Source organism: Amblyomma mixtum, chromosome 3 (genome assembly GCF_055824585.1).
Source record: "Amblyomma mixtum isolate Tamu chromosome 3, ASM5582458v1, whole genome shotgun sequence".
NCBI classification, from domain to species: Eukaryota; Metazoa; Arthropoda; class Arachnida; order Ixodida; family Ixodidae; genus Amblyomma; species Amblyomma mixtum.
In genome coordinates, this window is record NC_143014.1 from 419,996,432 (window position 1) to 420,010,299 (window position 13,868).

Consider the following 13,868-nt stretch of genomic DNA (forward strand, 5'->3'; position numbering starts at 1 on the left):
GTTTCCGTATGGTAGTGTTTCTTCATTTCGCCTTGAATAGTATGAAGACCCATCGAGCGCATTACGTGAGACTAAGTTTCGGCACCACAGAAAAGACAGGAAGGTGGGACCCTTGAGAACAAAGAAAAATGATTAAGGGTAATGAAGAGCATAATTAGAAAATGAAAAAAAAAAATCGCAGACAACAGTCATTCCTTGACACCAGAAAGCAGAGGAATGCAGTTTATATCTTGTAGTCAGCAATAAAATTCCAGTAAGGGAGTAAGGCGGGGAGACACGACCTCGCCAATGCTTCTCACCGCCTTTTTACAGGAGACATTCAGAGGCCTGGATTTTGAACAGTTGAGCATTACTGTTAGTAAGAATAGCTTAGTAATCTGCTATTTTTTGATGACACTCCCTTGCTAAATCAGGAAATGAATTGCAATGTATGATCAAAGACTTAGACAGACAGAGCAGAACGGTAGGTATAAATATGATATGCAGAAAACCAAAATAATGTTCAAAAGCCTTACAAAGAAACACCTGTCTTCAATTAGCGATGCCCCGACACGCTGGCTCAGTGGTTAATGCGCTCAGCTACTGAGCCAGAGTTCCCGAGTCCGAACACAGTGAACCCGGATCCGAAACCGAAACACATAAGGCGCCCGTGTGCTGTGCGATGTCGATGCACGCTAGTGATCCCCTGGTAATCAAAATTATCCCTGAGCCACCCCCCCCCCCCCTACAGCACCCCTTTCATCTTTCACTCCCGCACTCCTCCCTCCCCTTACAGCGGAATTCGGGCATGCACCAAGATGTGAGACGATCACTGCGCCATATCCTTTTCTTAAAACCCAATTACAATTTTTAGCGAGGCGCTTGATGTGGTATGGGAATACGTCTACTTAGGGAACCTAGTGTCCGCAGAACCAAATCAAGAACGTGACATAAATAGAGGAATGAGAATGCGGTGTAGTGCGCTTGGCAGGTGCTCTCACATCATGAATGGCAGTTTACCAATTTCTCTCATGGGAAAAGTATAAAGCGCGTGCACCTCAACGCTGCTCCCCTACGCGGCAGAAACATAGAGGCTAACGAAATTGGATCAACTTAATTTGAGGACAAAGAAACGAGCTATGGAGTTGAGAATTATGCTTGTAATATTAAGAGACAGGAAGAGGGCAGAGTGGGACAGTGAAAAAACACGGGTTAAGGACATTCTAGTCAAAATCACGAAGAAATGGACTTGGGCTAATCGCAAGGCAAGTTAACTGATGGTCGTTAAGGGTAACAGACTGGATTCCAAGGAAAGGGAAGCGTAGCAGGGGGCAGCAGGATGTTAGGTGAGCGGGTGAGATTAAAAAGTTTGCGGAGCTAGGGTGGCAGCAGCTGGAAATAGGATTAATTGGAGAGATATATGAGAGGCCTTTGTCCTGCAGTGGGTGTACACAGGCTGATTATCAAGATGCTGATGATTATGCTGGCTGTGCAGCTGTTATAGGTATCTTCTAGTATTTTTCCGTATGGTCCATCTGTACTCACGAAAGGAGCCAAACGTGAAAGTGGCTACGCAGGCACGCGGCTCCGCTCAAAGGTGGGACAGTCATTGACCGTGCAGCACCCATCGCTTTTAGTCAGGTTTCCACATTTAATGTCTCAATTGAAGGGCAGCATTTTGTAGTGGGAGCTGCTTATAGCTTTCCTGCCTGGAAGGCGTAATTTTTTTCAGTCTCCTGGCAATGGTTATTGCGGCATTTTTGTAGGGCCTTAAGGGCACAGGATAAGGTAAAATTAGAAAAAAATAGTTTTTTTTCTTTTGCAATTTGAGAAGTTCAATTCTTTCTACACATGTTCCATGATTGCACTTTCCTGAGAAAGCCATATTTCGGGCTGAAAAACGGTTTTTCCGAAACCAAGTAGTCGGCGGCCACGCCCCCTTTCCAGATACCCTCCGCGTTTATCGCCAATGTTTTCAACCAAAAAGTCCACCACCTGATTTGAAAGCTTGTCTGAAATCAGCTACATATAAAAAATTGTTTTCCAACTATTGTTCAGCTGTCTTTTTTAGCCAAGATAATCCTGAGACGCTGCGCACATTTTTTCCACGTTTCTGCAACTTTCATGCAGCGGCGTACGAGTGCTTTCCCTTCCGATGAGTATTGTACTTTGTGCCGGTGTTGGTTGTTGTTGACAAGATGAGATGCCTTGAGCAAACAAGGTCTTCGGCAGGCGTGAATTTCACGGCAACCGTTACACTCATCGTGAAAAAATAAAAGGATGTGCACGACCTAATGAGACGCCGAACGCCAAACGACTCCTCGACATCGAAGCTTTCAAGATTTTCTGTCTGCTTCCAGGAAGACGATGTGCTACAGAGCAGCAGAGAATATGCCTTAATGGACATGGACGGTATTTGTGCCGCAATTACAAAGAGTTGCGTGTGTAGGCAGTGCGGTGGAACGGTTGAGCTCACCGAAGTTGTGATAAAGTGCGCGTTTGTTAGGCTTCAGACCCTAAGGATGGCAGCACTGGACGCTGTTATTCCATTTATTGATGGTAGCATCGCACGGGCCAACATTTTGAAGGCGTGTGGATTGAACCCAGGGCGCAACACCATCGAGTGGCTGAGGGAAGCTGACCACAAGCGTATGTACTTTGCGGACCGAGCAACACGACAGCTGACAAAAGAGGCCCGGCAAGCAAAATGATAAGCCCAAACGCAAAACATTGACTGCGACAGTGACTACGAAGTAGGGGGCTATTAAAACAATGCCTATGAATGTGTTTGTGCGAATAAAAATTCTTTTTCACATCTTTTTTCACTTTAGGCTCAATTTTCTCAAAACAGTGTTTTTTTCTTACAAAGGTACCATTATTTCCAATGTCTTTAAAGACACACAGCTGATTTTCTTTTAAAACAATCTACATAAGTGTTGGCAACTACTGAACTAGAATAGAATTAAGCAATTTCACTCAGTAGTTTTTCCGTTATAAATTTTCAAACGTGAAAAGAAAGCCGAAATTTATGTACTACAGGTAGAAATTTCATTACAAATAAAATTTTAAACACATTTCATTCATTCTAGTTCAGTAAAGAGAGAGCAAAATTTTGAACAAAATGATATATACATTACCAGGGTACACCTAATAGTTGGCGAGAAACATGTACCTCCACATGGCCTAAAATGCATGGGAAGTATAGGGCTTACCCTGTGCCCTTAAGATCTCAGCTAAAAATATTAACAACTCTTTGAAGAAAACTAATGAAATCCTTTTATAGGTTTACAAAATGTTTTTAAGTATTGCTAGCTCATTAAACGTTCTGTAGCTTGCATTTACGTCTCCCCGCTTGACTGCGCTGAGATTGTAGCAGCAGCACTGTACCGTCGAATTGTCACGCACGACTGCCTCAATTCAAAGGACCTTTAAGGCAATGGCGTGAAATTTAGCCGCACAGGCCGCACTGCGCGAGCCTTTGAACCAAAGTACCGCATTTTTTGAGGCACTTGAGGTCTCCGTGTGGCAGCACTTTGCTATTGATGCGCCGTCACTAAGCCAATTGGTGCAAATCTTGTCTCGGAAACGTGCTTGCTCTGATGAAATCTTTCGCGTTATTATAAACTTTTTTCCCTTTCACAGCGCAGCCTTTTTTATCCTTTTTCTGCAGACCAGAAAAATATGCAGGAGGCCCATGAACTCTATTCCGATGGCGAGTCGTGCTTCGTGGGACAATTTCCTCTGATAACCGGCAATCGTAAGAAGTCATTATGTTCTTCGCTTTTGTCCATCTCATAAAACATACAAAAAAAACTTGTTTCTTTTTTTATTGAGCATATATATCAGCACAGCTCGCAAATTTATGCAGCTAGGTTAGATCCAACCGGTCCCTCAGCTTGTCTCGTCCTTGTGGTGATGTCATCTATGAAATGACACGCGAAAAGTGTAAATCGTAGCGACATAAAATTTTAATTCACGTAGGCTGAATATTAGAGCTGTTTGTGGTCACAGAGTTCGATGAGTGGTCTTCACGAGCGGTAAATCATGGCGTATGTTTATGTGTCGATGATTTCCCGCTTGTCTGTTCGTGTTTGAAGTTACCACCCTCGCACGTTTCTCCCTGAAAGCTACCTGTGTACCATCCGGACCAAATGCATTATGAGCGCAGTAATATGCAAGCATGGACACACGGATGCGAAGTAAAAAGAAATTACGGGCGGCGTTCATCCGAGAGCTGGGAAACTTCAGCGCTACCTAGATGCCTATCTCTACCTCAGTGTGATGATACTGATCATTGAGGAGGTTAAGCGCAGAGTCTGATATTCACACCATCTTTGAACGCCCACCGCAGAACAGCCACACAAATTCAAAGGCGATAACATTGCAGTGACATTAAAACAACCTAGTACTTCGCCTGTCTCTTGCGTCTGGCTTAATCGGTGCTCGATGAGTGATACGAGGTTATTGTAAAACCAATAGTGTGTTACGATCGGAACGCTGCAGATCGGGCAAGTTATCCCTGAACTGACACCAGAACGCCCGCGTTCCGCCATAGTCAATTGCTTTTAACCTGAGTGCAGTTTAGTCGCTTTTTTCTTCCTGGCATGTACCAGAAGGTGTTGCAGCTGGCGCCTTCTGTTCGTGGTTTTGTAGGATCGTATTTCAGGTTCGTTTTGTAGGGGGCCGATTCCCACCTGCCACACGAACACCTATTTTAAGGTATTCTCACCGTCGACTGATGCGCTCAGGAAGACATTCATGTCGCCGTCATCGTCGTCATAGAAATCTATCCAAGTCGAGTTTTGCTTCAAGCTATGAAAGGTCAATCTATCGAGCTTGCCGGCGCACCTGTTAATGAACCAACTCAAATGGAGGCCTACGTTTTCCTTTGTCGCCCAACTGCCCGTGTATAGTCCTCGTCGTCGTCGTCTTCTGTGTGCGTGTACAGAAATTTGGTGGTATATTGATCGCGAACCCCAAGGGCGGACAGTTCCGATGCGGTCGGCGTAAGCCGCACATCTCACGAGCAACTGGCGTTGCAAAGCTGAGTGAGAAAAAATGCATGCTTACGTGTATTCACACATTTATTTACGCGAGTATGTAGCGCACGCTAGTGTGCACGTATATACGTGCCTCGAATAGCGAAAGTGGCCTTTTCAGCATACGTTTCGAACCTCATTTCAGTCGCGAGCAGGAAACGATAGTACTTATTTTGGCGTTAGGTTTTTTTCTAATCTAAAAGGATCTTGAATATCAATAGCTTTGTCAGCTGAAGCGTTATTGAATTTAAATCCTGAGGTAGCCATTTTTCTTATGGATGCACTCATGTTAGTATTAACTTGAACAAATTATACAATTCAAGGCCAGTGCAATGTGAATATCGTCTTCTATTATTCCGACGCTTACTTCGCCGTTTTTAGATCAGTGGTAATGGGGGGTTCTTAACTAGCATGCAAGCAGTGCGCCGAGTAATAAGGGTCGGGCGATAAAGCACATGGCCAGCGCCTTGCAGGTGTGCACTGAACCGCAACGCGCTGGTCAGGAGCATTACAGCTGCGCTTTTTTCGAGATACAAAATAATCCGCCGTCTTGAATGGCGCTCTTTCGCTCTAAGCTCGGCACTGCGTGTAAACTGTTTTGAACGATGTAAGCAAGACATTTTTCATTTCATGTTTTTTTGTTACGCATGCTTTTAATCACAAGAATAAAATGCTTTAGGCTACGTCTTGAGCGCCTACTACACGGCGCTCCAACCTAAACCTGCTTCCAAGAAAAAAAAAATAAATCTAGTTCGCTAGCGGTTGCTTTAATCTCGATTTCACCGTGAAAATGTATTCCGCGTCCAGTGCCGGTACTTATTTATCGAACACATCGCCGGCGCAACTCACAAAAAACAGGCTCACCGAAACGCGGCTTCAAGACTATGAAAGCTGAAAATCCATTTTAACTAACAAAGGCGGGTATGAATAGAAAGATAAATATACTGATATGTATTATTATGTATTATTGTTTAATGTACTATGCATTGTGTTTTATATATTGTGTACGATATATTTGATATGATAAGATATGCTATGATACGCGGGTCCAACATGTCTTTGTTACCGTAGTGTGCAAAATCTCTGGTGCGCTGCAGCTTCAGTGAGCATCACCGGGCGGTGGACATCATTGATGGTGAAGGACCTCGGGCGATGAACATCAGTGTTACCCTCCCGCCGCGAAATTTATCATTTAATTTCGCTCTTGGAAGAAAATCTCCTTTGAAGGCATATTGAGTATACTTTACTGCTCATATAGGGCTTAACTATGCGACGCATGCAGGCCGCTGTATTCATCTTTATGTACGCACATTAAATCACACACGAATTAAAAAAAAACTCCTATACATCTATTGTATGCTAGTTTATCAGTTGCATTTTTTTTTTGCAAAAGCAGCTTTTTTGTGCAGTGCGACCTCAACAGAGCGATGAATAACCTCCCTTTTTTTTGTTCTCACAGAATGCATGCTGTGGGTAACCCCCGAAGTCAAGGATTCTGTGCCCGAAATATGCGAGCGGAAGTTTAAAGAGAAGTGCAAGGGAGATGCAAATGTTGTCTACGACAAAGAAAGCTGCAAATAGCGAGTGTGCGGCACCGCTTTTGGATCGACTAAAACACCGTCCGTCCAGTATCAAGATATATTTCAACAATATCACGGGCGCTTCCATGGATTATATTTGTGGCACAATAAATGCACCTATTGCATTTCTTATTTCGTAGCACTATTTGATTAGTCCACTTTCTGTGAAAGTAGTAAGGACGGTGTGTTAATGTACTATTTCGCCTCTGAATATTTCTGCAAGCGGAAAGCCTAGGTTGCCTTGATTTCATAACTCGCCGTAATACGAGTGGTATCATTACTTTTTTTTTGAACGACATATCCCACTAGAGCTCCGCATCTGCAAACTTAGACACAATATTTGATCGCGCTTCCAGAAACAAGAGGATCCATGGCAGACTAAGAGAGTGATAGGAACATATTTTCCAAATTACGCTCTAGACACGGCGATTTCAGGCGATGGTTATCGGTTATTGTCAGACAACAGGCCAGAAATACTGAATGGAGCAAGGAAGAACCAAATCTGCACGCCGATTGCTCGTGTCCGCCGCTGCGAATTGCTTCTTCCAACCAGCGTACAAGAGGAGACAAAAATATGCGACTAACAGGACTAAAAAACGAACAAATACTAGTGCGGCATGATAACGTCATGAGGACAGCCTTCGGTAGCGAAGGTGTCTTGAAGCTTGTTCCCTTCCTCTTTTTTCTCTGGAGTGCAGCTTGAAATGGCCCCACATGACGGTCAGCAGTCTGTCCTGGCCAACAGAACGCACCATGTGCCGTCACGTGGAGCCAACTTTCTCCCTTGTATGATTTATCCCTTGTATTCATTGTATTGTACTTTATCATTTATGACTTGGCCTGCGAAATTGTCACGTGACGCTCTCTCCTGCGTTTGTCTCTCCTCGATGTGCAAAAATCTAGAAAAGAAAGAAGAGACGACTTTCGCGGTGCGTTCGATGTAACAATTACATCCCACTTTAATTAATTTGCTCTCTTCGCAGAGGAAATTTAGCGTTTATAACCTCTTGGTAATTAATACTGATGACATAAGTCAGGTGCAGCAACAGTGTAAGGCCTCTGGAGTCGATTACTTCCGGACAATGACATGCTATGTAGCACGCTGCGTTGTCCTGGATTAGAACGGGCCCAGGTTGCATGTTTTAAGCATGTTTTTTTTCTCAGTGGTGGCTCTGGACACACCTAAAAGCTGTGAATGATATTAGAATTTGATCTGACGCTTTGAATTTAGGTGTTCATCAGTTTTACATTAGTCTCGGACGACAGAAGATTCCTGTAGTCATATTTCAGATGCCTGTCGTCGGAGCATTTTACGGCGCGAAAAACAAAAGAGAATTATGCGTTAAAAAATTCTTTCCCGAGGCTTTATTTTTATGAGCAGTGATCGCTCCCATAGAGCGCACTTATTTGGGGCGATATTGAGAACTATTTCGAGTTCAGAAAAACTCAGGCCGGAGCCGTAACGAGCAAACGGTGCTTGTCACAACACATTTAATGACTCGGTAATGCCTAGGCACCACTAACTTGAGACATCGAAGTCTAACTGAATTCTGAGCACAGTCCCGAAGACACCGAAATGATAACGCAGAATCCCCAGTCACAACATGCATCAGCTATCGGTCGGCAGACGTACCGTCAACACATGCACTTCTGCTGAGTGAATCTATTATTCTTTAACACCTTGCCGCACGGATGCGCTCTGTAGAAGTGCCGAGTATTTCTTTTATTTGTCTCTATTTCCTTGCATAAAACACGCAGCTGTGCATAATTTCTATTCGGCGTAGCGTCCCACACACCATAGTCAGGTACGATTCAGCCACATCAAGGGACAGGAATTTTTCAGCCAATGAGCGTTCCCTATCTAGCGCTGTGCTACAGCTCTTAATGTCCTCCATGTTGGTCTGTGGGAAACCGACCGCCTAGATTGCACCAAAAGGTGCAACACGTGCGGAATGTTTACGGCCTCGAAATGGCGCGTCATGTGACCTCAGCTATTTTGCAGTGGCTCGGTTGCTGCCGCTTTGAGGGCGAACGGAAACGGCGCGCTACCGGCTCCTGCCTGCCTCTGAAATTCTGTCACTTGTTCCAAAGAACGTGGACACTATCTCCTATGGGGCTTGCGCTACAAGTGCGGCTAATGACAATTCAGGATTTCAAATCTAGCACGAACGAAACAGATTTCACGAGGGTGAAAGATTGGACAAGCTGATGCGGAAACGACGTATTGAAAGTGCGGAAATGATTAAAATGAATACGACATATGTTTTCGTTTTTGGCGCTGGCTACGACTCATTTATCGATTGAAGAGGGCGTGCTTTGCGGAGGCCCTCGCGAGGGCAGCACGACATAAATAATTGGAAATCACAAGTGAAAAGCACGCACTAAAGTAATCACTAATGGAAAACCTGCGCTGCCCAGATGGCGCACTTAATTGTTACACACAGCACCACCTAGTTTTACAATGGGCATCATTTTAAAAGCAGGAGAGGCCTTTCAGCGTGGCTGGTGCGGTCGCGAGCTTGTCAGTTTTCTTCTATGTTCGTAGTGTTTTTGTCTCAGTTTTGTTGTCCCGAAAACTATGATTTTCCAGAGACTGGTTTAACAGCAAGACTTGATGGCCGCAGTCTCTTGCCTGTTAGAAAATATGTAACTTAACCTATGTTTTCTTACACCATGTTTATTCTGATGCATGTATGAATTTTAGAAAATAAAAGTGAAATAGCTGTTCAGGAATGACATTATTTTTAAAGAAACCCAAATTCTCTATTTGGCTTGTGCTGCGTGGTTTTAGAAATGACATGTGCGGAGGCCTGTCAGTCACTTTTAGAATTTTAAACCTTATCGTGATGAGATATATTACAGAACTGATTCATGCTTTCATGGTTATCACCGGTCATTCAAAATTTTATCATCGCCACTCCGAAGAAACTTAAGTAGTAAAATACTGAGCTAATAGCCACCTTCCCTAAAGAAAAGCCACCCTAGCCGAGCCGTACTGTTGCGAATAAAAAAAGATTAGCTCTAGCGACGTGCCACCGGAGCGGCGGATAGCAACGCTGGACGCTGCAGTTAGGAACAAGCCGATAACATGAGTTCCAGGTGTTTTCCCAAAGCATGGTGCCGCGCCAGCCGCGCAGTGCGACGTTCACCGCTTCGCTGACGTCATTGTGCTAATCTTTTTTACTTGCGGCTGTAGTGAAGGCATATTTTCTATACTTCAAGAAGAAGAGAGTTTTCCTAAGACTGCAATTTGCCAGTTAAACAAGAAAGCGATTAAGAGTTTTCAAACCACGCCAGAAGATTTTTAGAGCCTAACTAAAGAAAAAAAATTTCACCAGGAGTGTATTCCAGTCGTCAGCGACATGCGAGATTATAATGTTTCGCGTAAAACTGCGATTTTTTTGTTTATTTTCGCACTAAATGGATGCCTGTGGCAGTGGTCAGATTTACTAGTACTTTCTCTACGCCCTTTAAGCAACATTAATGCCCAGAGAGCCGTCAAAGATGCAAATTCAGTTCATGGGCAGCTCTTCTCTACCCCTGAGTTGAAAGACTCCTCAGAATTCAGGGTCTCACTTCTCGAACGCCTTGGGAAGGGCTCTGCATTTGCCAGCGCTTATTAGGGTGGTGAGTTCATGTTTTGGGCACAAAGAAACCTCTGGTGCCTTTTGTAGGAGCGCCTTTCTGTCTTCGACAATCGGGGCCACATAAACGTCTCGGCTTCCAGAGTGCAGATCGTCATTAAAACTTCGAAATAGGCTCTTAAATTGACTAAGAGTAAAAAATGCAATTCTCTGGCAATCACCATCTTTGTTTAGGAAACCACAATCTTGCCATCGTATCCTTTTCTAACTAATAGGCTTAACATTTCTCCCTCCACCCGGGGGGGGGGGGGGGGGGGGGGGAGACGGTGGAGAGGCCAGTGGTATTGAAACTTGGGTGTTTCGTTCAGGGTTAAAGGCAAATGTCTGTGAGTGTGACTCAGTACCAAATTGGACAACATTGTTTATGTCGTGAAGTGTGCTGGACAAAAGCTGCTACAGGAATCACAAAAACGATGCCACTTGAATTCATCCACTGCAGGAAATTTCGCAGAAAAAAAAGCGTGCCTGTACAGCCGCTAAACGCGCACATCGAGAACGCGAGCTCCCGATAACGCAATAAATGCAGCAAAACTGTTTTGTTTCGAAGGAGAAAAAAGAAAATGACGTCGCACTCACGTTCACACGTATGGAGCCGCATAAAATTTAAAACTCTTATGCTTGCTGCGTGAATTGTAGAATTTCGCAAGAGCTAGAGAAAGTGTCAGTTTAGTTTAAGTCTTCGCTCCCACCCCCCCCCCCCCTCCTTAATTCCTTCGTGCACGGTACGACGTAGATGCCCACCGACTGCAAGTCTGCTGTCCCGGCTTTATTTGAAACTTCTTATAACCTTTCCACAGACACGTGTTCTCTGTGGCTTCAGTACGGCAAGGGCGTTCGTGCCTTGAAGTATACTATAGTGCGGCGTTGGGCTAATGAGCAAAGGGTATTGGGCGTTAATTCAGCGGCGGCGGCCGCATTTTGGTGGCGAAAGAATAGGATACAGAACCCCGCCTTCGACACCCTAACTTCGACACGTTTTCCCTCGGCCACTCCCTGATAGGAAAGCCGTGTGCGCTGGCTCTACGAATTCCTCCAGCCACTAAGTTTCCGCTTCAACCTCACCCGCTTTCCTTCACCCGCTCGCAACGAGAGCCGAGCATGCTGACGCATTGATCATGTGATCGCGAAGCAGGGCCTTGAGCGGACGAAGCTACGCGTCGTCAACCGCCGAAGATTCCCAATGTACAACTCTCTCTGTAACAGTTCGCGAAAATACTGGAAGCACCAACACGACCGGGTCCCAAAGTTGAGGCCAGAAAAAAAAACGCTATTAGTGCTACTGAAGCGGCATGCATTTTATTCGCAGAGAACAGGCAGCAGCTCCTAACCGGTGAGAGAGAGAGAAAGGAATTTTAATGACAGGAATAGGTTCCTAACCGGTGATTTGTATCTGGGGTAATGCCCGTACCGTGCTACAGTGGCAGAGTGAAACATTTCAGTACAATAAAAATCGACACTCAATCGGAGTGGCAGTCGGGCCCGATGGAATTCCACGGTGCTTCATCTCGGTTACCAGAGGCAGTTTCAAACATCGTTTATTCTCTGTATTGCAGGGGCACTGCAGCCGTCATATTTAGTTTCTGCCCGTTAGTTAGCTCGCACTCAGCACTTGTCGCATATGAAGAATTAGAAACGACGGCGGTGAGAGGCGCCGCCAATGAGGGCTTTAGTTTATTTATTTATTTATATTTGGGTACTCCAATCACTACATGCTGATTTTAGCAGGGTGGTACAAGCATGATTTAAAACCACTGGTTACACAATAGAAAGACCAATAAACACACAAGGCACAGCTAGGCGCAAGAACAACAAATAAACAAAAAGTTAAATTATCACTCACAATGTTATAGCAAAGAACCAAGCTAGCAAATTATACAATTTTACATGAAATACCATTATTCTAAACTTGATAAAAACGCAGTTAATGTTGTTGCAGACACGCCATTGTTTTTCAGCTTATTCCAGTAAACTATTGTGCGAAGGAAAAATGAAGTCTTGAAAGAGTTTTTACATGAGGAGAACGGGGTAATAGATTATACCTTTGGCGAGTAGCGTATCCGGAAGAGAAAGAGATGATCTTAGTTATGTCAGTCTTATAATGGCCATTAATTAATTGGTATAAAAGCTTCAGTCCGGAGTAATGATTTCTTTGCTACAAGCGATAAAGATTCGCCCTCTTTAAAAGATCTGTAACAGAAGTTGTCGTAAATGTGTTATCAATGAAACACGCAGCTCTTCCCTGTACCTTTTCTAGTTTTGCATTATTAGTTTCTGTAAAAGATTCCCAAATTATGACAGCGTAATCTAAAATAGGTAGTACAAATGATTTATAAGCTATGAGACGAACAGAAGGAGCAGAAAACTTAAGCGCTCGCCTGAGGAAAAAAAGTTTCCTGTTAGCTTTTAGGATTGCGTAGTTAATATGGGTAGTTAATTACGCAGTTAAGTTGCGCCGAGGATGAATGCTATTATGTATTTGGAGTTCGAAATTGAGGAGGCGAAACCCGAAGCCGACGAGGTAGAAGATGATTACTCGAGTAGTCATTGTTTGCAGCGACATCGGGCACAGGAAATAATGAAACTGCTGCATGTAATATGCGCTAAATTAGTTAGCTATAAAAGTCGTAAATGGTTGTTTTCAAGGGATGGTTTGAAAACATCGCGAATGAAGATACACGTGTTCGCTTTCTAAAGCATTTGAAACACTCGAATCTCTCCGCGGTGCTCTGTCCACTCGAATGACGTCTGAGCCAAATACCGTTGAAAAAAGTACTGCAGCATGAAAAGACTAAATTAAAGGGACTATGCAATAAATTATTTGAGATTACGTAAAGATGGGCAATCCATCACTCGTCACCCCAGCGCAAGAATTTTTGAGCTAGCATCAATAACAACGAAGTTATAGACGATTAAAAATCACGCTCCTCCTCTCCCCCCTCAACTCGTACGCGCGGGGCACCATGACAAAATAAAGAAAACAGCTCCGGGACTGGGCTCCGCCCATGAATACGTCATTCGCTGACGTTCGGTTTACGACTTCCGGTTGTCGCACTCCCTAGGAGCAGCGTGCGTCGGCAGCGTCTCTCCGGTCTCTGCGCTTTCTTGGCTCCCGAACTCGCGACAGAAAGAGGCGGCAAAGGTAAATTGAGAACATATGCGCGAAAGCAATGCCCTGGCTCGCGTTGCCCGAGGAGGTCGCGTGGCGGCTCGAGCAGACGATTTTCACCGCTACCGGAAGTGTGCCCGTGACATCGTAGCTGCCGCGGCCCGAGCGAATGACAGCGTGTGGTGGCCTGCCGACGTCATGGGTCTAGTGACGTCTGTTTTCCCGATTTTAGTTTCAAAATTGCTCCCTACGAAGACACCAAACGGCCCGAGAATTTAAAAAAACACTATATTTAAAAATTCATAATAAATTGCCGGCTCAGTTCCGAAGACTCATACTTGGTGTCAATGCTTCTGAGCATCACTTCTAACATTTACAAGCGGCTTTTAATTCTTTGCACGGTCCCTTTAAGTAGAATGACATTGCTCGCTTCGGCGGAATCTCAATTGCCTTTCTAGCCAGGATATTAAAACTTACCGGTCGTGCTTCTAGTCTTGAGCAGCTGCTGAGAGCAGCGCGG

At 44.4% G+C, this 13,868-nt stretch overlaps 1 protein-coding gene across 1 annotated transcript in view; it reads left to right on the plus strand.

Moving 5' to 3' along the window:
- The window catches only part of LOC149357871 (uncharacterized), a 28,754-nt gene extending 22,089 nt beyond the window's left edge, over positions 1 to 6,665 (plus strand). Inside the window, exons 4-5 of the mRNA XM_089577983.1 lie at positions 3,650 to 3,736; positions 6,478 to 6,665. Coding sequence (XP_089434109.1) covers positions 3,650 to 3,736; positions 6,478 to 6,599 — 209 coding nt within the window. The 3' untranslated portion in view covers positions 6,600 to 6,665. The remainder of the gene's footprint in view (positions 1 to 3,649; positions 3,737 to 6,477) is intronic.
- The last annotated feature ends 7,203 nt before the right edge of the window (positions 6,666 to 13,868 follow it).